Source organism: Frieseomelitta varia, unplaced genomic scaffold (assembly GCF_011392965.1).
Source record: "Frieseomelitta varia isolate USP_RPSP 00005682 unplaced genomic scaffold, Fvar_1.2 scaffold_232, whole genome shotgun sequence".
NCBI classification, from domain to species: Eukaryota; Metazoa; Arthropoda; class Insecta; order Hymenoptera; family Apidae; genus Frieseomelitta; species Frieseomelitta varia.
In genome coordinates this window covers 269,863-295,336 of record NW_025109960.1, presented here as the reverse complement: position 1 = coordinate 295,336, position 25,474 = coordinate 269,863, and the positions used below count along the sequence as shown (strand labels likewise).

Here is a 25,474-nt window from a genome sequence, read left to right as displayed (position 1 = left end):
ACAAGAAACAATGTTTATAAATACTCGTGAAACAAATCGATTTCCATTTGTATATTTCGTAAGATTTTATTGAGCAAAGTACGAAATACGATACGACAGAAAATAAATGACGTACTCCTAAATTACATAACTTAAACTCAAAGTTTGGTGTGTCATCTATGACACAACGGTGCTAATTGGGAGTTGATGTCATTACTCTCTTCCTTTCCGAGGGAATCACCCGCAATATTTCGAAGACTTCAAATCCAAACGAGAAGAATAAATAAGAAGAAAGCTCGTTTACTAACAGTGAAAATATCACACAGAATTAGAAACTATCATCTGTCAAATTCATATCAACAAATGTGATTGCGCATTTACTGCTTTAACAGTCTAAGAAGTCTAATAAAGTACCTATCTGTAACATTCTACATTGCTAATTCCAAATCTATGGGTGTAAGGGTTAAGTGCTTAATTCTTCAAGTTCGTGACCAACTGTCATAACGAAGAACCAATGGAAGATGATCATCGGTTGGGTCTCACGGTAAGAAGTTATTTTCACGCGACACTCCCGGTCCAAGTATAGTTTTATTATGGGTCATGAGTCACGATCCCGCTATATTCGGTGCACCAGTGGCAATGAACCAACCACGATCAGCCGGGAAACACCAGTTTCGCTGTTCCGTACACCGATCACCTTTCGAACCGACCAAGCGTACCTGTGAACGCTCTCACTTTTACCGGCAACACCAACGATCCCGTGTACAACCGTTTTCGTCGTGGAAAACAAGGCAGAAAAAGTGGCAACCAAAGATGCTTGTCTACAAAAACTTAAGGATGGTTTTATTTTTGGACTCGTATTTTACTTGAGCTTGAATTTTGAGTTTCAATTGAAATAAAGGATCGAATACTTTTTAACTGCTTTGCTTCTTGAGTGTATATAACATATGAAATGGACATTACATTTCAATAGATATATTTAAAATATAGGTGCTTTTTAAATATGCAGTATTAGATATGTGATTAAATTATAATTATGATTTTACTATCTGTTGTAAATTCTACGATTATTTTTACATAAAATACTCCAGAAAGTGAAGATGTAGAAACGTGAAGAACAAATCAGAAAAATAGCAAGGTTTAATATACAATGCGAGAGTTGTTTTCTATCTTACAAAACGCACAGAGCTCAAATGTAGCGTGTAATTGAAATTATAAGTATCTCTTATAATTTTTCTGGTAACAACGGATACGTTGGTTCTTGCCAGATTGAAAGAAAAGACCTATTGTCTTACAGACAACAGTGCTGTTGCAACGAGGTGACTAGACTGATTTCAAATAACTATGAGGATCATATGAAATCAACTGTTCCCCCTCAATCTATTCATCGTTGAAATTAACCCTTTCACAATAATAATATTATAATATCACACGTAATGCAAATTATTAGCTCAAATATTTTTTTCTCACTAATTGAAAAGGAAATAAAGTAATAAAATTATACATTCATATTTTTAAAATGGCCTACCTTTACGGTGACACTGTTAACGGAGCCTTTAATGAGATCGATAATTTCCTCCCGCGATTTGTCATCCACGTTAATTCCATTGACTTCGATCAGCCTGTCGCCTGGCAGTAAACCGGTGTCGTTGTTATGTTGTATCAATGAGCCTGGTTCAGCAAAGATCACAGGTCTCATCTGCGTGACACCGTTTGCAGCTCGTTCTACGATCACAGCTCGACGTAGTGAGAAACCAAAGTCGTTTCGAGGCGGTGGTTGTCTTTGGATCGTAAGCTCGCGAGGTTCGGGCAGTTCCAGAGGGACGATCTCTGGTAACTGCAACTCGACGCCCTGTTCTTCGAAGGATGCCGAGGATCTCCACCTCGACAAGCCTTGGGATTCTCCTACAGGCGACAGACTGAAAGGTGGTGTTGCAAAGCTGGAATTCGTGGTGTCTGTTAGAGAATCTGCGGACGGGCTCGCGCTAGTCACCACCTGTAAAATAACAAATTACGATTCGATTATTAACTTTAGAATGATATCGTTATATTGACTGATTAGATATTAGATTACTGATTAATTGAAAACTCCAGAATTAAGTAATTTAACTCTAAATTGTTATGATCCTCAATAGTCCATATAAATGATACTATTTAGTTGGGCTTCCAGAAGGCTCATGTACGTGCTCGAATATCACGTAATCATTTACTAAAAGCATATGTGTTATATTACCATTTGATAACATACATATGCTCCCTAATTCGGTAAACATAGTACTTAGATACCATATAAACGTAATCACATAGTATATGATCACTGCATTGTGAGTGCTGTGATCACAATACAGTAATTATTTTATGAATTATAATTAGTAAATTTTGAAATATAAATTACGCACAAAATAATAAAATAATATAATTTCGAAACATATATTATAAAAATGTATTGCTGCATGTTGGAATTATTCCCGACACGGAAGACCCACAAACAACCCAATAAAAACTGAACTCTCAAAATGTATGTCCGCGATAAAAATTCATAAACCACCAGTGTCCCAAGTGGCACGGTAGGTATTATTAATACATACTATGGAAACCAACCTCTTTAACGCACAAGCCGATAAGTATTAGTGTTTACACTAGGGTGTAACGTATCATAGATAAAGTGCCAGACCAACCTACCGTTTCTGTAATACCACGGTAACAAACGTGACCAAACCCCTCCAAGCTTCGAAGCTTAAGCTTGGACATCATGAATTTCAATCCACAAGTGCCTCGTACACCAGTACATGTACGTATCTAACTAAAATCAATTATCTCCTCCCAACTAACCTGCAGCAACTTGGTGTCGCCTTGGTGATGATGATGATGCTGTTGTTGCTGGTGTTGTTGCTGATGCTGCTGCTGCTGCTGAGTTTGTTGAGCTGCTCGCTGAGGCGATACTTGCCACGCGCTTTGCCCCGTCTGCGTTTCCTCCTCGCTGCAAGCTTCCTCCTTGTTAACAGCGTTACCAAATCCTGACAAATGCGCGGGCACGTTCTGGTACGCGATCACCTCGTTCTGCAACGTGTTCCTAACCAGTAAATTGCTGGCCTCTTGGTAATTAGTCTCGTTTCCGTTTGGCAGATGGCTTTCCTCCGACAACGAGTTCACGGTATTACTAACAGTAAGACGTGGTCCCTTGAGAATGCCTCGCTTCGGAGGCTTCGGTGGCAGTGGTGGCAAATTCTTCCCCGATTGTCCAGACACGTTGGTCGGCGTGACCGAGGACGTAGCGGTGGTGATTGTCAGCGAGGTGAGTGAAGTTTCGGAGGAGTCACTCTGCGTCAAACCGTCCGGCGTCCTGGTATTCCAGTTATTACCAGTGCGAACACATTGCCCCGAGCTGGACGAGTTTTGCGAATTTTCCAGAATATCGCGGTCCAAATAAGCGAAAAACGACGCGCTATAGTCTGCAGTGATACCGCTCGGTAACTTCTCCTTCTCCTTCCGGCGACCAGGAATCTTCAACGATCTCCGAACCTATGAAAGAAACAAATGCACTTGATTAGTCCATTGTACGTGATTTGTATAGGGTGATCTTTTGTGGCTAAATTTTGTCAAAATGTACTACAGACATAAGTAAGGAAAGAAAATGTCACGGAGATCAAAACCAATATATCTCTTGATTTATATCTCGCCGTTGTTATACAAAAAACGAAAGTTGCTTAGCTTGAAAACCGAGAAATACAAGATCACTTTTGTCATGTTCTCGATTTGATTTAATTTTATCTTTTAACTTTAATGTAGCATTACAAAGGGATTACAGATGCACGCAAAGTAACAAACATGCTTTAAGCGATATACATACCATGTAAAGATATTTGATACCAAAGGTCTAAGGAGATAAATGTCTGACAATAAAAGGCAACCGTGCATGATAAAACATCCATTTTCTTAGATTAAGTATCTTTGCATAATAGTATGAGAAAACAACATATAAATGCACTCTAAGTAAATGATGCATAACAAGTTTATTACAATAATTCTCATTCACGATTATTTTTCAATAATGTTTGTTAATATGATATTTGTCAATCGGTAATAGGAAATGCCAAGAAAAGTGATCAATAAACAGTAGTAAACATTTAGAAAATTATTCTTTTTGCGAGCATACATTATTACATGATCAATTATATGTTTGAATATTATTTTTAAACCAATAATATTATCGTAGGTATATAGGTATTGAAATTATTTAATTTAAAAATAATAATAAATTATGCAATTATTATGTATTCTTATCTTCCGCATTTTATAAACATATGTTTCATCGATAAGCAATTTAAGGAAGAAGAAATGATCTCTTCGTACACGAGATTAGATATTGAAACAGGGAAAAATAAACTCAAAGTTGTTTGAGAGTAGACTAAGAAAATGATTGCAGTAGCAACGATTAAATATACTTTGAATGCGAATAAAAAATTATTCTTGCATTCAATTAAAGAAGCAATAATTTCGTGTAATAAATCAAACAAGAAATATGTAATATTGTTAGAATATTTTTAATAGACAAGGTTTCGTCCATTCTGTCTACTACTTTTATTTTACTGTTACAGCAAAAGTAATCGCGTAAGCTAGAAGAAAAATCAGCACAAAGATATACGATAAAATGAAATTACGCGTGGTGAGCGTACATTCAGAGGGAGCAATGGCCGATGTCGGAACAATTACAAATTCAAGTGTAATTAAGTAACTAACTATGAAAGTGCCCTCGATTTCGCAACTCGGAAAGGCCTTTAATTAAATATATACCCAGCACTAAGCAATAATTATCAATTATCTTTGAAACAAATGATTGAACGTGGATTTTTCAAAAGCAATTTAAAGAAACGTTATCATTTGCAAAAATAAGAGACAGATATGAATAATATGAAAAATATGAAAAAAAATGGAAATAATAATTGAAAAAAAAATAATATGAGGCAAGAAATACTAGAACATGAAATACAGAGATAATAAAAATGTGTCATTCTTAATATTTATGATTTATGAAAGAATAAAAATTACTCCAACTTGTTTGTTTTAAATTGAACGTAAGAATGAAAATATCTTCTATTTCCTTTCGTAAACCATGAATGTTAAAAATGACATACTTAATTTTCGAACGATTGTGCATCTATATTAGTGAAAAATTTTAATAAAAGCTGTCCAATTTCAAAATTTATTTAATTCGTTTCAAACGAGCAACTTCGAAGAAATGCAAGAGTTCACTGCACACTGTGCGCTTATACGTCATATCCAAATGATGCTGTTATAGATGATACATGTCAATTCACACCTTTGAATATAACGTTACTTCGTAAGGTATGTACGTAACAATTATCCGTATAGCCTAATAATTATATATTTAAATGTGTAGTTCCATACATCTCCGGTAGAAATGTTAAGATCCTCTTATCTTAATAATCGGCGAGTGAGAATTAAATGAGACTTAATGACATAACACTTTCACCTGAGTTCCACTACCTGCTGATAATGCATCCGCATTTCCTCTCTAACTACAAGGTACATGTACTACCCCGCCATACATTCGCGACAAACAAATTACTTTTCCAATGCACTGCACGAGTTTTCGTGACATTTATCACTGTGCACAACGGCAAATGTTCTTTGAAATAAAACGAAAGAAGACGAAGAATGATTAAGGTTATAAAAACGTGATGTACGGATGCAGAAAGTACGAGAGAGAGAGAGAGAGAGAGAGAGAGAGAGAGAGAGAGACTGATATACGAATGCGTAGAAATAAATCTTAAATAGTCGCGTTGTGATGCTCAACAATTCATATTCGCCTCACAATTCGTCAAACATCTTGGATATATTAACTATTTTTTCGTTTGATGAATGAAACGGTGGACAAATGAGACTAAAAATAAAATTCAATGTTTCCTTCGTTTAAAACGAAACTAAAACAGATTGCTTGACAAATCATCAATATCCTTGAACTGATACATTGTTATATAAAAAAGAAAGAAACGTGCCTTAATTATAAGCAAAATTACACGTTCCGTGTCGAATGTTGTATCGAAAAAATTATACATTTTTCGTAAAATGTATGGTAATGATAAAGAGGTTTGTTAACATTCTCTTCTTAATAGCAATCTACATTTTTATTTATATTTTTAAAAGGAAACCCGATGTTACAGCGAATATTCGAAGAATTTCCTGCTCCTACCAACATATACATACATACATCACTCGCATACCACTGAATGACCTTGAATTATCTCGAGATTACTTTGTACGAGATCAGTGATATCTTTAATACAATAAAAATAATAAAAACAATATAGAATTCTATTAAAAATAGAAAATTAACGAAATATTAAAATCTATATTATACAAGTAATTTTTATTCTATTAAGTTCTACAGAAATAAAAAAAAATTTTCTTCTATTTGTACTGCTATTCTATAAAAAGTAAAATTTATTTCAAGCTATCTATATTTTACTACGAAAATTGACTAGAAGTGTAAAAGATACATTTCTTTATCATATAAAAACATTTCGTTTTGAATTTTAAAATAACTTATGTATTTCGAAAAAGAAAGTAATCGTAACAAATTACTATCAATAATAATACACGAAATATATATATATATATATATATATGAAAAATACTACTTTTTTAATGTAAGTAAATAACAGAAATAGGAAATACTTCCAATGCAGCAATTCATTTGCATTTGTAATGTTTCATACTGACATTACGATAAACTTATGAAAATGTATTTAAATACCAAGGTTCAAATCTACACATCGGACAAAAAACCTGGAAAATTCTTCCAAGGCATATGACGAAATATTTGTGGTATGCTGTGTTACTATACAGCGAATACATACGACTCGTCGAACATAATCTTTAAACTTCCCCTCCAAAAAAAAAGAAAAATAAACTACTCGCAGATAAAAACAGATTATCCACGATGACTCAAACACGACATATCGTAGAAATTATCTACTACATCCACTTTATAGATAAGTACGTTGGAAAAAGCGCGGAAAGGTCAACGATACAGTCAATATTTCGACATATGCATTTCCGACAAATTTTTATCAGACGAACGAAATAAATTTCACAGGATAATATTACGCATATTTCGTGTACCAAAAGAAAGGACCTCGTGTACGAACAAGGAATAACTAACGGACAATGTTACGTTAGGGATAAACCTACTGTTTTTCAACCAAACTAACTTGTAAGAAATAAACAAACAAAAGAAAACGTACTTCATCCAAACGTAGTAATTCCTCAGCGGACATACTACTTCGATCTCGTTTCTTGACATCTTTTCGTTCCTTCTTCTCGCGCTTCCGCTTCTCCTTGTCGTCCTTCTCCGTAGCCTTCTTCATAAAGTTGAACATCTTCTCATTCACAGCACGGTTCTCCACTCAAACGTGAGAAAGAGATAACGCAGGATATCTCTTCTCTGTTGATGATAGCCGGCGCGTGTACAGTTTCACGCGGTGTCGCGTATTTCGGACTGGCCCGCACGCATAACGCGACACTGTCCATCGATACGACTGATGTGTGTGCTCCCTCGGTCACACCGCCGTTACGTGCAAACACTAAACAACACGGCCGACGAAATCGCTCCCCTGTAGAGACGGCTGTGGACGACGATCGCTGCGTAGACTAGGGCGAGGGGAGGGAGGCCAGGCGGGAAGGGCGTGCACGCTCGCGCAACGTCGCGTACGCGCCAAGTGAGCGCAAATATCGGTAACAGGAAATTCCCTGTCACGGAATGAATTCCGAGCGAACGATACGTCACTTTCGATGCCCCGTTATTTTACGATACAATACGAGGCACGTTTTTCCCTCGAGGCACGCTTCGATCTATCCCCGCATGGAAACCACAGGACCGCTAACAGACAGGAAGAAACACCAACACTCGCGGAGGCGCGTCGCTCGATAAGCGATTCTTCCGATACTAGGTTTTCACGCGGCACAGATCACGCAACACCGAATACATTGGTAAATTTTCAGTCGATGATCGACGATACGGCGATACGTGACGCGCAAAGGGGCGTGAACCTACCAGAGCGAACTGTTTCTTCATGGCCGGTCGTTTCCGGCATTTAATCCCAACAACGTATTCCAAAACTGTATCGTTTCTACGAGATTCTTCCGTTGTTTTCTTTCTTTGTGAAACGAAACACTGACTCCCTCTCTTTTTGTCGTTTAGCTAAAATAAATTGAAAACGTTCTTTCACACACGGAGTACGTACACAAGAGGAATTGATCGAGAACACAATTTTCATGCACGAAGATAGTTTTATCCTCGCGATGTTTCTCTCCCCGTTACTTCGTCACCGGAATGCATCGTTCCGTGTGAGAACAGTATCGTGACAATCGCGCGTGACAGCGAATTCTTACCTTCGCGAGAGGCTTTCGACTCTCGCCGGTATACCAAACGGGTGAAGGCGGAAGGGAAGGATAGGAATACGCGTGCCTAGAACAAAGAGGAAGGGGGAAAGGTTGAGAAGGAGAAAGAGAGGCAAGAGCGAACGAACAACGAGAATCTACATGTCATTTTTCACCACACCTTACTCTCGGGCACACTCTTCGAGCAACCTCTGCTCATAAACAAATGCTGCACGATCGGGGAAAACGAATGTTGATAAGCGTATTACAATTAACTGCGTGCATACTCGTTGATCGTTCCGCACGTACGATCGTACGTATCGCGATAACGACAACGCCGCGTCACACGAGATCAAAAACCGACGCGATTTTCGATACGCGACGAAACTGACAGTCAACGCGGCACGAGACACACATCACAACACCGCCACCACACCACCCGCCGCCATTCACTCGGCTGAAGACGCGTGCGACTCGTAGAAGATTCTCTAGGTTCAGATAGTCGAACACGGGAGCGCCGTCATTCCAAAACAATCGAACACACGTGTCCGTCAAAGTGTGTAGCAGCTTAGCCCATTGAATCGTCCCTTTCGTCAAAAAGGCACAGTCAACGATATGCAAAAGTTCAACGGCGCACTCGCGCGACACTGACGACTATCATGGCAGACTGAATCACAAGTATAAGCGAGCCGCGAGTTACAAGTTGGACCAGTGGCGACTGCTGGCGTCCTAAACCGAATCACGGCCTATAGGCCCGCGCCCTTCTTTCCGTTACACAAGTACTGCGCATGCGCCGCTAATCGACGATACATTATCGACTGAACACAAGACGAACGATATGTTGCAAATTTCAAAGAATTCAAATGCCTGATATTGACGATATAACCGGTCAATATCGCAGAACAACGACAAAAATTTCGACAACAACACAGATTTGTCAAACATGCAACATTTATTTGGCTTTGTACTGTTTGAAAGAACCGTGTGTTTGGTTGGCATGTTCGATAATGAGTTTCTTTCGTATTCGTGTACGTATTGTGTAGTTGTAAGCATTTACAATTACGTTGATATGTTACTTGTAATTTACTTGCCCCCACGAATACTTAATTGCTTCTTCTACGTCAACCTTCTCTCTGCTCGATCGACCTTATATTGCGAGAGAATGTAATTAAATGTATTTTCCAACAGCTGGCAGCACGTAGCAGAACTGAGCGAGCGAATTGTGAGGTTAATGAATACAAAATTTTTTTAATATCTCGTATGTACGTTATCGCGTAAAATATAATTTTCGGTTAATAACGCGATCGTATGATAACGACGAACTATTCTACGTGAAACATAATGCTGTTTCGATGTCTCTCGGGTGTTCGTACTTTCTTCAGCGTCGTAAGTGCCGAAGCGTGTATACAATGCAGTAAAAGTAAAATTATCACGTTTAATCGACCAACGCGAAGTCTGTCTACAACGAACGTACAATGTTCTACCGTTGGTGAAATTATTGAACAATGGAGCGACCGGTTTAAGAAGGAAGGTATTCCAGAACCCGTAGAATCGATCGAGCACATTGTTGCGCACGTCATAGGCACTAGCAAGGTATTACCATTACTAAGCATTCAAAACAGGCTCGTAATAATTTCAATTCTTCATTCTTGTATTTTCATGGTGACTGGAGTTAACTGCTGAAGTCATCAGCTCGTATTCGCTATTTTAAGCATTCTATTTTTTGGTTAGATCTATTTGTGATAGAGCTGCTCCTTTAAATAAAATATAATTTTTCTATATTAGTTATATGATTGTGAAATAAAAGAATACTAAAAAGGTATATACATTTATTCCGAGTAGTAAAAAGAAATTTGTTTCCAGATATTAGACGTTGCAAACGCGCGAAATGAACAACTTACGTCAGATCAACGTGATACACTGGATTCGTTGTGCGAGTGCCGGTTATCTCGGTAAAATCTTTTTAACATTATTATTTGTCGTTCTCTCTCGTTGAAATCAAATTTTTACAGAATGCCGGTTCAGTACATAATAGGGGAATGGGACTTCCGAGATATTACTTTAAAATTAGTCCCGCCAGTTTTCATACCAAGACCGGAAAGTGAAATGTTAGTTCATTATGTCTTGAAGGCACTGAATTCTTCCGAAAATAAAGAACAAGAAATTTTAGAAGTTGGATGCGGTTCTGGCGCCGTGTCTCTCGCGATTGCACATACAATAACAGACAAAACAGTAACTATTATAATAATCAGTTACTTTATCTTGCATATATTTAACTATTTATATTGAGAATAATTTCCTATACTGCAACACTAACACAACTTATACGTAAAATTAAATAAATACTTCTAGGTTAATTGTGTAGCAATCGATTCAAATCCAGACGCGTGCGAATTAACTAAAGAAAATCGAGACAGATTAAATTTAAAAGATCGAGTTGCAGTTGTGCACGCAACGCTTAAAGACAATGGTTCGATAGAACTATCGAATATATTGAGTGGACCGAATGATATCGATTTGAATTCGAAGACTTTCGATCTCATAGTTAGTAATCCTCCTTATGTACCGACCAAACAAATACCTACATTAACTCCTGAAATTAAAATGTAATTGAATTGTCTTTTTTATAAACTTTACTATAAATCAAAAAATTTCTCAAATATTATAAATATTTGTATACTTACAGTATTTATAATTTTGCTTTTATTCTTTAGTTACGAAGATTTAACAGCACTTGATGGAGGAGATGATGGCTTAAAAGTTATTAAACCTTTATTAAAGTATGCTGCCACAGCTTTAAAGCCGGGAGGTCGTTTGATTTTAGAAGTTGATCCAAGTCATCCTGAATATATACAATTTTTTACAAAAAAGTATCCCGTTCTTAAACTTCAGTATGAACATACCTACAAAGATTTTTGTAATAACGATCGATTTGTTGAAATACTGAAAATCTCGTAAAACGGTTTGATATGTAAATATTTTTTAGAATAAATAAATAAAAATATAATATAATATGTAATTAAAAATATCAATAATTTATTTGTTTTCTGATACATTATTGGAATATACTTAGATTAAAAATATTCTTATATTGGATAGAATTAATTATAAAGTCGTATTTTTTAAAATGAAGAAATTTTTAATATATATAATATTAACAAATCCTAATAAAAAATGGACGGTTTATGTCAATTGACTATGCATTCAAATTGACTAATTTATATGAATTTATAATATATATAATGGCAAACAAAAGATACAATAAGCGTATTAGTTAACAAATAAATAATTTGATAATGAACATTGTAACAATTTTTTTATTTCTCTTACCTTGTATCTGTACAAACAAAAATATAACAAAAAAGTATAAAAAACTATTTCTAGAAAGTCATTTTCATTTTAATCATCTTTATCCTCACTATGAAAAAAGCAGTATTTCATTTTTATAATGATAAAGTAATAATGACTATGATAACGTCAATATGTATATAATTTGTAAATATATACTTTATCTAATTTCTTAATTTGTACAGTCTTTCAAGAAAATATTATCATCTTACACATGAATGAATGAATTGAATGAATATGCTATACTAGATATGTTACATGAGATACAAACATTATCAATTAAAATTGTACGTATAAAAATTTGTTAAATATTTACAATTATTACAAATGCTGATTTCAAATACTGATTTTCACATGTTTTTTATCCATCTTATAAATACTTTTTGGTAAATTGGTTAACCCGGGCTCAAGCCACTGGTTGTACAGAGATTGAAACTGCCAGAAATTAATATTGAACTAGCAAGTATGATAATTAGTTATACTTACAAATAACAGTCTCAAGAAAATTTTTATATCAATTTATCATTAGAATATCTTTAATAATATCAATCTTTGCAAAATCAATGCAGAAAGTAGAACTGCAGTTTGCATATTCACCAATCTTTAGAATTGTTTTTTGCAAATTATCGTTGAACTACTCAATTGTACTATGATGTTTAATACTTGTAACGCTATTACCTCTTCGAGTATTTAATTTATTTGGGAGAAAATTTTTCAAGTTCTTTCTTAATCGAAGCTATTAATGGTACTGCTGGATCTTCTGGTGGAAGTTGACTGTCTACAAGTATACGTCTCGTGTCAACATCCGGCATTAAATTAGGCCTATGGAATGGACCAGCACTTAGTGGTCTGGAACCCCAACCGCTGCGAGATCGCGATGGTACTGAATGTCCATTTTCTGCGATATTAGCGTCATTGGATTTCACTGGAAATGAAGTAGAGGGCCGAGTCTCCATTTCCGTTAATGGTGAAGATACGGGACTAAAAGCAATTTTAAATAAAACAAAAGTAATTAAAGAGCTCTGTTTTTTTCTTTCTTCCGTTCTTTTTATCTAAACTCCTTGAAGAGTTTTGTTCTTTTCATATATGCAAAATAAATAAAAATTTATAAACATAGATACCTAGTATGAGTAGATCTTCCTGTTTCCGAAAACACTGTGAGAATGTCTGGTGGACGTGCTGCTGAAGTTGGTCTTGTAGCAGGCAACTGTGCTTCTGGTTTTGCATCTCTGCTTCCAAACAGACTAAAAGAATCTTCCAAAAGTTCGTGAAGTCTTCTCCTTGCTTTTCCCACAGGACCGGACGGCATCGCATACGTTGGATCAACATCTGTGCCAGATGTACCATTGTCTTAAATTCCAAATAAATAACGTTTATTAATCTTTTGTACGTTATATTTCTATATGTGTCTTAAAGAAAAATTGTCTAACGATTATTTTATTTTTAAAATTTTATAGATTATTTTATATTATTAGTTAAAACGAATGAATAAATGTTTATAATTATACAATTATGTAACAACAAAGTTAAATTCGAAAAATATTAGAATAATAAATAGAATTATACCTTCTGCAGAGAAGTTTTGTCGCCGAAGATTCCATACTAACGGTCCTACAACTCCAGGGTCTTTGATAGCGCTCGAAGTACGCGCGAAAAATTTATCATTCGCATCATCACTTCTATAAACGTCTAAATGATTAGTTTCTCGTCTCACCAGTTCTGGTGAGTCTATATCTAGATGTTTGACCTGAATAAAACAAATAAAAACCGTCAGAAGTAGATATTAATTATATCATGCAAGAATAAGAACAAAGTAAAAAGATTTGTTCACCATAACTGGTTCCAGTACTCTAGAAAGTGGTTCAACACTTTTCATGCTGGGGAATGGCTTGCAAGATGGCATAGAAAGGTAAGAATGCGGCGAGGCTGTAGCTTCTTCTTGCCTCGTGTAATTATTTTCCAATGAATCCAACGTTTCTAGATGATCGACAATTACGTCTGTTGAATCAGATGTTCGAGGCGTGTCAATAGCATTCGTTCGTGACATTTTTCCATGCGCCAATCTATAATTAAATAAATAATAACTATTAAAAATACCATGCTATAAATGTTCAAAATTATTTTTTAAAATTATTAGAAGTTCCAAAGTACGAAGATTGAATTTCAAAATAAGTTTTAAGGATTATTATTTTTTAAAATAAAGATATCGAATTTTAAGATAAGACTCTCAAAATTTTCAAAATACAAAGATTCGATTTAATAATTAATATTAAATAAATTTAAACAGATGATGTTTTTATTCTCTTAATTGTACCTGGTTCTTTTCGAAGAATGTTCCCACGGACTCGATTCCCGTATTTTACTTTTCTGTTCTTCGTCGTCGCTTGAAATTTCGTGGATTCCTGCCTCGAGACTGTCGGGGGTTTCAAGAGAAACCGGAGTCCTCGATAAACTCCCAGGAGTCTGTCTCTGACTGGTACCGTCAGTCTGTAAAGAAGGGTAGAATATGCAGAAGATCGATAGAGTTACTTCGCGATAAATCAGTTTAAAGGAACGTCGAATATTTTCCTGAAGTCAATGGTCGCATAAATGCACGAGTCTGTCGTTAGGATCCCCTATAATTCCAACTAGTCATTTGGCTCAATTATTCGATAATATACTCTTTTAGGTCTTTCGATACTTTATATTCATGATTAATGTCACGCAAACTATTGAAGGAATTAATACTCACAAGCTACAATAGAGAAACAATTATGTATGCTTATAATTAGCAAAGTGCCGATATTTGCGCAATTTTGAATTTCGAATATAATTTTCAAATTATAATTATTAATGCAATATCGAAGATCACTTCAATGTTACGTTATTAAACATCATTTTGTGACGCTTTACTCATCTGTATCTTTTATTAATAAAATCTCATGTTTTCCATGCAGCTACACTAATTTCTTTACACACCTTAATTTCCATTTCCGACGTCGAGCAGGCATTATTGTCAACACCAGCAGTTGCTTGAATGTATTCTTGTTTCTTCCTTAAAATATGGTGACTCGGTGGTGCAGCTACAGCACTATGTGCTCTTTTCCTTTTTGCTACAAGAATTAATCCCGCGACGACCAATGCTAATAATATAAAACCAGCACTTGCTGCACCGATTAATAGCCATGCATCTCTTTTTCTTGAAAGAGCCAGTGGTCGTGTTTCTTTCAAGTACGCTGTGTGCACAAAAATTAATATTAAAAATACATATAATTGTCTACTACTAAGAACTGAACAAATTTATAATAATGAAATACAATGCATGTAATGAATATATTTTTCCTATTGATAATCCTATGACTTTAGTAACTTTAATAATGATTTTAACAATTTCAACTCCACTATTCCTATAAATGATTGTCATAATGATAATTATAGTAATAACTTTAGCAATTCTAAATCTTTTTTCCCATAATATAAGGAAGTCAGTCGACTGAGACTAAAGAAAATTGTTAAAAATTGCATGCTAACTATTAAGCATTACAAACACAATATTATCATATTAAAATCAAGAAAAACCTCCGGAAAAAAAAGAAAAGAAATGAATGACAATAACGTTCATCTCTTACGTTCACTCTGAATGAGAACTGGCGCACCAAGTTCCAATGCAACTTCTTGAGGTGACAAAAGAGCCATATCCCTGGCAGCTGTTTCTGCAGGTACAGGTTTTCCTCCTAGATGAACAGAGTAGATCAATTTCGTAGCCCCACTCTCGGTCACACTCGTATTTTGCATTCGAACTTGAACAATCTCATCTCCAGCATGATCCATGGAACGCAACTCCAAATATTTACTTGCATTTATGCTCTCTGAATTAATGTCATTCAATATTTCGTTTCTCAATGTTTTTGCACGATTATCTTGAATGTCGCCATCATCTTGAAGATTATATCCAGTAGAAGATGATTTGAAAGTTAATGCATCATTTTGCAAGGATTGTTGACTAGTATAATCTGTAGTATTTTCATGAAAATTCACTGAAGTTGTGGACAGATTGTTATTATTATAAAATATCTTCTCTTGAACGAGATTTAATTTTTTTAGATGAACATCATCCGTTTGAAGACGTTCACGAGGATTTTCGACATTGTTAACGCTTGTTGTTGGAAGAAGAACATCTGAATTTCCTTGAATTCTTGGCTCAGATGATGAAATCGGTGACATTTCGAGCGTTTCCTCTTGATTGACAATCTCTGCCTGAAGCAAAGAAAAGCGTTTTATAAAAATATTGACAGTAATTTTTTACTTACAATAGGTTAAAATATCTTGTATGAATTATTATTTGTATTGTACCCATGATATTTAAATATAGGTGATTCGTGTTTCTTACTTATGTAATATTTAAAATATAATTATAAACCTGAAAATATAAATATAAATTGTCCGAGGTGTAATCTTCATTTTAACCCGGGATTACCCACGTGAGGGTCTAGTCGCCGGGATGTACCTGCGCTAGACCCCCAGGTGGGTAATCCCGGGTTAAAATTCCAAAAGCTTTTGACAACCTCCTAGAGGTTGAGAATCGTTAATTAATGAACATTCTTAATAATTAATCTATTAAACAGAAATGTATGTTCTTCGAAATTGTCTGTGAAAGTTATCATTCGTTATTTTAACTAGCTATTTGCAAAATTTTGATTGAAATTTTAAATGTTACCTTAATAATTCGAAATAGCCATTGATCAAAAAATTGAAAAATATTAATTATGCATTTTTGTGGATCAAATAGAATATTGGAAAAAATCTGAGAGTCTAAATTCGATGATTTCATCGCCAAATTAATCATTTTAATTAATATATACGTATTTTCTTGCAATTAAAGAAAAATGTCACTTTTTCAATACTGGTGCCACCTGCCAATAAACTAAAGAAGTGGATATATTTAAAAAATACTTATTTGGGCATTTTACGCGACAAACGGGACATAGAAAGAAAGCTAAGGATTCAATTAAGGAAATACAATCGCAAACATTTACAAATTAATCCCCTAAATTAATCATTTTTGCAAATGAAAAATTGTTCAATTTATGGACCCTGAAACACTAGCGCCACGTTGTGGCGAAACGATGGAATTAAATTTCTATTTCTGTCCTTGTCGCACGCTATTGCGCCTCTTGTCTAACGAGAGTTTCCAGCAGACGCCACCAGATGGCAGAAGTATCGAGCTCATAGAAAAGGATAGCGCCAATTTCCAACAAAGACAGATATACTTTTCCGTCTAACCTATTGAATATTCATTAATTATTCAATTTCTAGGACAAAATCGTATACTTTTGGAATTGTAGAGTAAAGTCTAAGCTTTAAACAATATTCACATGCAGTTTTCAGTCATAATTGTTGCTGAAATTATCGATTATTAATGATTATTCCACGACCACCTGCTACCATACAAGATTATCCGATGAATTTTCGCATAACATGAATTAAGAGAATATTAATTAATGATCTCTATGCACGGGACATAAAGCGCAGGGTTTAAGAAAGCTTCTGCAATTCCAAACAATGAGCTTTAATCATCGAAAAGTTCAATAATAATGAAAAATCGTAGACATACGTCGCGAGTGGCCGGACACTTGTCGAAGTAACTGTTAATAACTAATTAATTAAAGTTAATTAAACAAAAAATCGTATCCAAAACTATAAAGGAACGTTACTCAAGGTATTTATACTTTATTATGCAAATCCAAAAGTTTACGAATTGTTCCTGAAATTTGAATAATTAGTAAATATTCAACAGATTAGAAAGAGAAATATGTCTGTCCTTGTCTTTTGATAGTGCTCTCCTTCTCTGCTACGTCACGTATATCTGTCCTTTTTGCACAGTATCGCGCTTCTTGTCTAACAGGAGTCGAGATACCTCTGTTTATATTCTATGTTCCTGTTACATTTCCGAATTTCTAGTCGCAATCCATAGATGGCAGCACTTGAGTACAGAAAAGAACAGCAACGTCACGTGACAAGGATACACGTACTTTTCTGTCTAATGCATTGAATATTCATTAATTACTCGATTTCTAGGTTGAAATCATGCACTTTTGGAATCGTAGAAGAAAAACCAGACTACAAGCGACATTCGCATATAGTTTCGTATCGGAATTGTTGCTTAAATTAACAGTTATTAATGATTACCGCACGACAATCCGCCGTGTTACATTACTACGGAAAACCGACGCGATGAATTTTCGTATAATTTGGATTAACAAATAATTAATCACTAATCTTTGTACATGGAATAAAGAGTACAGAGTCTAAAGAAGCTTCTACGATTCCAAATAACAACCTTTAATCTTGCAAAAGCTCATTACTAATGAAAAATCGTAGTCATGCATATTACAGTCTCGCGTAGGCCCAGGCACTTGTTGAAAGAATCATTTATAACTAATTAGTTGAACAAAAAATCGTATCAAAAACTGTATAGGAATGCTGCTTGAGATCTGCACTTTATTCTTTTATGCCAAAGGTGCACGAATTGCTTCTGAAACTCCAGCAATTAGTGAATATTCAACAGATTAAAAAGAGAAATATGTCTGTCCTCGTCGTTCGATAGTGCTCTCCTTCTCTGCCTACGTCACGTATATCTGTCCTTTTTGCACAATATTGCGCTTCTTGTCTAACAGGAATCAAGATACCTCTGTTTATATTCTATGTTCCTGTTACATTTCCGAATTTCTAGTCGCAATCCATAGATGGCAGCACTTGAGTACAGAAAAGAACAGCAACATCACGTGACAAGGATACATGTACTTTTCCGTCTAATTCATTGAATATTTATTAATTACTCAATTTCTAGGTTGAAATCATGCACTTTTGGTATCGCGGAAGAAAAATCAAACTACAAGCAATATTCACGTATAGTTTTATATCGGAATTGTTGCTTAAATTACGAGTTATTAATTATTGTTGCACGACAATCCGTCGTGGTAAGTTACNGTACAGAAAAGAACAGCAACATCACGTGACAAGGATACATGTACTTTTCCGTCTAATTCATTGAATATTTATTAATTACTCGATTTCTAGGTTGAATTCATGCACTTTTGGTATCGCGGAAGAAAAATCAAACTATAAGCAATATTCACGTATAGTTTTATATCGGAATTGTTGCTTAAATTACGAGTTATTAATTATTGTTGCACGACAATCCGTCGTGGTAAGTTACTACGGATCCGATATGATGATTTTTCGCATAGCTTGGATTTACAGATAATTAATTATTAATGTTTATGCATTGAATATGAATTGCAGAGTCTATGGAAGCTTCTACGATTCCAAATAACGAGCTTTAATCTTGGAAGTGCTCGATACTAATGAAAAATCGTAGTCATGCATATTACAGTCTCGCGTAGGCCTAGGCACTTGTTGAAAGAATCGTTTATAACTAATTAATTAAACAAAAAAATCGTATCAAAAACTGTATAGGAATTTTGCTTGAGATCTGCACTTTATTCTTTTATCCCAAAGGTGTACGAATTGTTTCTGAAATTCACGTAATTAGTGAAAATTCAATAGGTTAGAAAGAGAAGTATGTCTGTCCTTGTCGTAGAATATCGCGCTCCTTGTCCGTTACGTCACGTGTATCTGTCTTTGTCTCAAAGTATCGCGCTCCTTGTCTAACAGCAGTTCAGATACCTCCGTTTATATTCTATGTTCCTGTTACATTTCCGAATATCCTATCGCAATCGGACAGAAGGCAGTCTATACAAACTCATATAAAGGTATACGTACTTCTCTCCCTGATCTATTGAATACCCATTAATTGCCCGATTTGTAGCAAAAATTCATACACTTTTGAAATGGCAAAGTAAAGACGTACAAACAATATTCGTGCATAATTTTTCACCAGAATTCTACTACAAAGAATTAATTAATTGACTAAAAATTCCTGTTTCAATATATATATCTTCGGTATTATTATTTAATATATTATTCTAAATAATATATAATGTATTATTAAATAATTTAGTGAAAATAGTGTATCATTTAATTATATTTAAATGGTATTTATAAATGTTTGGATTTTTTTATTGAAAGTCTAACGCAAGTAATAAATGGAATTCAGGGGACATACCTTGTTTTTAACAAGTGCGTGACCTCTCGTAATTCTTCGGAATCGTGTGTCCGTTTGCAAAAGTCCAAGATGACGTTGTTGTTGCCTCGAAAATGCAGTTTTATACAGTCGAGCTAATTTCAACTCGATCTTTGGTGGTATGGCCTCACCAGCACGAAGAACTGTTAGCAACCAATATCTATATCGTAGAAAGTAAAAAGAATATATTTTATACTATAACAATAACTTAATTACTCAGTATAAAAATTTACTTGTGTAATATTGCTTCTTTTAAATAAATATTATTCTCTTCCTTGTTTACTCACTTCTCGATATAAACGTAACAGAATAGAGTTCGTTTTAATTTACAGTCGTATTGTTAAAGAGAATATAAGAGAGTCTCAGAGGCTCCACTTCAGAAGCCACTTCATATTTTATTAAATACAGAATAAAATATATTTCATAGTCTGATGATTAGGCCATAGATATTATGCAGTTTTGGAAAAATATATAGAATAATAGAATACTTACTCGTAAAATTACAAAAACGTAGATAAAAACGTAGAAACGTAGAAAAATGTAGATAATTTATTTGTAACATCATAATTATAAATTTTTTGTATATTTTTACTTTCTTTATTTTTTTTTAACATTTTTATATTTTTTACATTTCAAATGGAATGTTCACTTATTATTGTATTATTATTTTTTATTTCTGTTTCTCTATAAATATTTTTTATACTTTTTATATCTTTTAATATTGTTTTTTTTATATTTAAAGAAATAAGGATTATTCATTTATTACAATATTGTTATCTTTTATGAATTTCTATTTTTTTTATAAACATTTTTTATGTTTTTTAACATTGCTCTTTTATGTTTCCATTTGAATTTCGTGTAAATGCATAAGCATCCACAGCTTAGTAATGTACATATTATATAATTACCTTGGACCAGGATCTTCTCCAATAAGAACACCAATATTTTGATCCTCATCGTCGTCCAATCTCGGGGTAGGTTCGATGCACGTAGTGCATTTCGGCTCGTTAGAGTTAGTAAATAATGGTTTGTCATTGTCTTTGTCTTCCGTTGGCGAGTACAATGTTACAGTATGATAAACTGTTCTGGTTTCATAAAAGGTCAAGCCTTGATTAGCGTCTACCCATGGCGGAGCATCCTTCGCGTCTGACCAAAAGAAGTCTTGAAGATGAACTCGACGTCCCGGCAGATGCTCAATCAGAATAATTTCATCCTCTGAGGATGAAGAAAAAAAAAAAAAAACTTTGATTGGAAGTGAAAGACACGTTTAACAACATACGTATTTGATTTATTATTTAGCAAACTCACTGGGACTTGAGTCGAACAAGAAATTGTATATCATATTTCGTAATACTGATAGTGAGAGAATAAATATTTATCAAGCATTATAGGTGATGAATTCGAATTCAAATTTTAGTTCAATGAGAAATATCCTTTATTTGCGGTATTTTGTATAAGTTTTATAAAATTAGTTACAAAGGCGGAATAAATTATAATCTCCTTTTTATAAAAAATACCTAGGTATAATTATACTGTTTCAAGTAATGTTTACATGGTAAGTATTGTTCGTAGTAACAAATATATAAAATATACAAGAATCAAGATAATGAATAATAAAAAAAATTAACACAATATATTTCATCGAAAGAATAAATACTATTCAAGTTACAATTCTTAATATCATCTTCATTTAGATAATTGATTACAACGTAAATAAGCAAGTTTAAAATGATCATTACAAAAACAAATTAACATGTACAAAATAAGAGATACAAAATAAATAAGGCAAAATTAAATAATAAATAATACAAAATAAAGTACATTAAGCATCTCGATTTTATGAACATTATGCAATTTTAAATTGCACGATATGTATTTCCGCATAGTTATGAGCGAGGAACAGACAAACCGGTGCGTGAAAGCTTCACTTTCCTAGGAACTTATCGACGATAAGGACAATGACCTTTAGTCATGCGAATCGTTTACAAGACAACGCGACATTAATATAGACGAACTTGATCACAAAAACTCTGTCTAATATTAAACTTCGTGTATATATACACACGAAGTTTAATATTAGACAGAGTTTTTACGATATATATATATATATATATATATATATATATATATATATAAATATTATTACAGAATAATATTTATATGTATGAAAGATAAAAAGCAAATGATTAAATATGAATAAGGAACAACGCTATCTTCTCTTGCTTCGTGAAAATCGTTATTCACGTGTAACGGGGGGACGAAAATTAAAAGAAAGAAAAGAAAAGAATCGTTAAAGATTTATCACGTTTTTTTGTGTTTTAGAATAGCGATCAATATGTCAGCACATGATAATTTGTTAATGTTAATTGTCAGCGTTAATTAGTGAATTAAAACTCCAGGTTGCTAATTGTAGATTTTTATAATTTTGCCAATTTGAGTATTCTGATCTCTTAACATGTATAACGCAGTAAATAAAATTGACGAATCTAAAACTCGTGTACAGAAATACTCGTTTGCTTGCGCATGTTGACTTGTTATGGCAACTTGATTTTATGGTCTATTTGTAGTTCCGGTCCGGAAGTATCATCCAAGCATCGCATACTTTACTGACAGCAATTTTATGATTAGACGCCACACAATCAAGATTCTTTAAAAACACGAAATTTATAAAACATAACAACGCAACATTTCGTTCATGTTTTTTTTTCGAATAATATATATCCAAATATGCAAAAAGTATTAAAGATCTACAGATAAGCGAATTATTCAGTGATAATCACCTTTCTTAATCGTCGAATTGAAATTCATTGCGACAAGTTAATTCCTCGCTCGCTAAAAAGTGTACGAAACTATTTTAACGAGTTCAAAAACTATGAAGTAACCAGTTAGAGTGCTTAGCACTTCCGATAGAAGGAGAAATTCTGTCAAAAAGTTTGTCACGCTACTGCGTGACTCTAAAGGGATCATTGAACGTTCAAATAACATCAAATGAAGAAAATCAAATTTCCATCTATCGTATGGAATTTTATATAGAATTTTTCGACAAAGATTCTCTTTTTATAGCAGGCCAACAAACACTAATTCCTCCACTATGTAAACTTTTCATGCATCGCATAATGTAAAGATTCGTGATGTACACCTTGAATATTTTTAGCCGGTGATAGTAGTGTTAAATCGATAGGGGAGCGAGTTCCTATGGTGAAAATAATGTAAATTGATTCTGATTAGTCCTCGAAGCTTTACCTTCGATTCTGTTGCGGACCATGCGTTTCAGACAACCCCTTCCAATGCGCACGAATGTTACGAATTATCATTGGTCACGTATCTCATTTAAACTCTCACCTGTTATCCAACTCCAATTTCTCGTGCAGCACACGAAACTTCATTGCCAACAGTCTGACTAGACAATAGCTATAAAAAGTATCAGCGCAACCTCTTATTTTTCAATGAAACGTTTTTTTTTCTTTCTTTTTTTTTTTAATTGCAGTCTGCATTTTATCTCTGTGGTAATAAAATTTTCTCAATCGTATAAAAAACGAAATTTAACTTAACTCTTTTTTTATCTTTTAAATGCTTAATCCTAGTTCTATAATTTATAATCTAGTTTATGATTTATGTGATAAATGTCATTAATGGTAGATCGATTATAAAGTAAATATTAATTGGTGAATGTTATAATAAATTATGGCATGTACGCGCTCTAATAAAAACGAAGTTCACAGAATATGAGCTCTCTGCTATTCCTTGCACTTTCGTTTCTCATGAAACGGACTATAGTCTATAATCATGTTAGAAATGAATTATTCCGTACAGAAGCCATTCATATTCGTTTCGATTGAAAAAAAAAAAAAGAAAGAAAGAAAAATATTCATCCTCGTGTTATGATAGAACTGGCCACCAAAATTACAGAAAGAAAGAAATCAAAATAATCAAATTAATGACGAATTGGGACACGCTTCGCGTATTTACGTATTACGTCGAAATCGAAACTTGCAGAGTGAGCCAAAGGTCTTTGGCATTCAAGTTCAATATTATTCGGATCCAACAGATAGTTCTGGTTGCGTGGGAATGCTCGGAGGAAGCGTGACTCAAACCAGTGTTAAATGCTCCGTGTGTCAGCGAATTGTACAGTACCTACTTGCACAGAACTTGACGCTACACATGCGTGTGGTATGTATGCACGTACACCGGGAAGCATGCTGCCGATAATAATAATATCGATTAGCCGAGGAACACTTGCAGCTGACCGCTGAATTACTTAAAACGTCTCTTCCAGATTCTGTCACCTAGTTTCTTCGGTGACACGATTTCGAGTTGGTCGACATACGTGCATTGCAATGATATACGGTGGTCACGAAAGCTTGGACTCTGTGACGTGCGAGCTGCAAAACTTTCTTCACGACGTAAACCGACGAATTGCATTCAAAAGATGCGCGCCAATGGGGAAACGATATACGACACGATTGAAATAAATGTGAATGAAAAATGGCACGTGAATTTGACCAATTTCTCGCGTGGTATAATATCTGCAATTTTTTGTTCGACTACTCAAGAATTTACATGTGTACCAAGTGAGATAAGCACGTAAGAAGAAATGCAGAAATGAACGAATAAAATTGAACAAAAAAACTGGAGGAATGTTTTACTAGAGTAAATTAATTGTACGATCAATGCAACGAAACGAAAGTAAAAGTAATTTTGTTGATTTAAATTTTTTGTAATATATGCCAGCCGTAATCTTATCGTGTAGATCCTATATTACATCAATCGGTCGAACGCCACAACACCTTGGATTCGAACGGCCTTTCAATCTATAGAAATGTAGTGAGACAAAAACTAACCAGCTCCCGGTGGAAGGGAAGCTTGTACTTTCGAGATGTACGAATTTTGCAGAAGGAATATTAGAATTTGTACGAGTGCACCGAAGGAAACTGACAATGCAGTACACAAAACGCCACATAACATCGCGCCGGATGCACTCCACACTGTACTAAAAAAAGCGAGACGCTGTGCACAGGTCTACTAAACCCTAAACCGTTCGGCCAATCCTGGTGAACTCGAGGAAACCCATGCACTGCGCCGGCGCAATTTTTCAAACATGCGCAAGAACATTTCATTCTCCGCTTCTACGCTATATTAAATATTATTTAACGAACGTTACTAATATTATTAACTTGTCAATCTAGAAAATTTCTGCGTGCAATCATGAATCGATAATTCTAACACGAATCGCGAATATCGTGACCAATTACTTCTATTTTGGAAACGTATATATTAAAACAAGATCTGCGAGATTTAATTACAATTATAAAAAATTCATGTTAATTTTTCTTTTATTATTTATGTAATATCTTTCATGTATAATGGTGAATAAAATATTTCCATGTTTCTACTTTCGTTCAATTTGCGAAACAGATAATAATCGACTCGCTTTTTGCATCTTTGCAAAGTCAGTTTCAAACGAATGTTTTTACTTTTGAAAACAAGAAAGGAATTTGATTTCGGATATTGTAAATGTACGTCAGATGTTAGATTTCAAATTTGAAAATATAGTCGAGTCTTCATATTACTCGGACTGTTTTGTTAGAATGATTTTATTGCACCACTGCGTAGTTAGTC

General features: G+C 34.3%; 3 protein-coding genes across 4 annotated transcripts in view; 1 reads left to right on the top strand and 2 right to left on the bottom strand.

Annotated features, from left to right (window-relative positions):
- The window catches only part of LOC122527818 (unconventional myosin-XVIIIa), a 60,344-nt gene extending 51,229 nt beyond the window's left edge, over positions 1 to 9,115 (bottom strand). The window contains exons 1-3 of the mRNA XM_043652342.1: positions 7,248 to 9,115; positions 2,812 to 3,501; positions 1,508 to 1,975 (exon numbers count right to left, since the gene is read on the bottom strand). Of these exons, the coding sequence (XP_043508277.1) occupies positions 1,508 to 1,975; positions 2,812 to 3,501; positions 7,248 to 7,382 (1,293 nt within the window). The 5' untranslated portion in view covers positions 7,383 to 9,115. The remainder of the gene's footprint in view (positions 1 to 1,507; positions 1,976 to 2,811; positions 3,502 to 7,247) is intronic.
- A 440-nt stretch (positions 9,116 to 9,555) lies between these two features.
- On the top strand, positions 9,556 to 11,414 carry LOC122527825 (MTRF1L release factor glutamine methyltransferase). The gene is made up of 5 exons (XM_043652365.1): positions 9,556 to 9,975; positions 10,246 to 10,334; positions 10,395 to 10,614; positions 10,735 to 10,988; positions 11,097 to 11,414. The coding sequence occupies exons 1-5, from the start codon at positions 9,724 to 9,726 to the stop codon at positions 11,338 to 11,340; spliced, it is 1,059 nt and encodes a 352-aa protein (XP_043508300.1). The 5' UTR covers positions 9,556 to 9,723; the 3' UTR covers positions 11,341 to 11,414.
- Positions 11,415 to 12,370: 956 nt separating this feature from the next.
- Positions 12,371 to 25,162, bottom strand: LOC122527821. 2 transcript variants are annotated; one of them, XM_043652352.1, is made up of 10 exons: positions 24,697 to 25,162; positions 20,764 to 21,070; positions 19,838 to 20,015; positions 15,339 to 15,966; positions 14,689 to 14,945; positions 14,045 to 14,217; positions 13,562 to 13,793; positions 13,297 to 13,477; positions 12,852 to 13,080; positions 12,371 to 12,711 (listed from the first exon to the last, which is right to left on the bottom strand). In XM_043652352.1, the coding sequence occupies exons 1-10, from the start codon at positions 24,818 to 24,820 to the stop codon at positions 12,426 to 12,428; spliced, it is 2,595 nt and encodes an 864-aa protein (XP_043508287.1). In that variant the 5' UTR covers positions 24,821 to 25,162; the 3' UTR covers positions 12,371 to 12,425. The 2 variants fall into 2 exon arrangements, with proteins under 2 accessions (XP_043508287.1, XP_043508288.1); XM_043652353.1 differs by lacking the exons at positions 19,838 to 20,015; positions 20,764 to 21,070; positions 24,697 to 25,162 and adding an exon at positions 16,427 to 16,820.
- Positions 25,163 to 25,474: the final 312 nt, after the last annotated feature.

Coding starts and splice junctions, on each gene's coding strand:
- LOC122527825 (XM_043652365.1), top strand. CDS start 9,724: ATGCTGTTTCGATGTCTCTCGGGTGTTCGTACTTTCTTCAGCGTCGTA. Junction 10,335..10,394: donor TGCGAGTGCCGGTTATCTCG/GTAAAATCTTTT, acceptor AAATTTTTACAG/AATGCCGGTTCAGTACATAA. Junction 10,615..10,734: donor ATACAATAACAGACAAAACA/GTAACTATTATA, acceptor AAATACTTCTAG/GTTAATTGTGTAGCAATCGA.
- LOC122527821 (XM_043652352.1), bottom strand. CDS start 24,820: ATGTTATGTGGCGTTTTGTGTACTGCATTGTCAGTTTCCTTCGGTGCA. Junction 13,794..14,044: donor CATTCTTCGAAAAGAACCAG/GTACAATTAAGA, acceptor ATTTAATTATAG/ATTGGCGCATGGAAAAATGT. Junction 12,712..12,851: donor GGAAGATCTACTCATACTAG/GTATCTATGTTT, acceptor AATTGCTTTTAG/TCCCGTATCTTCACCATTAA.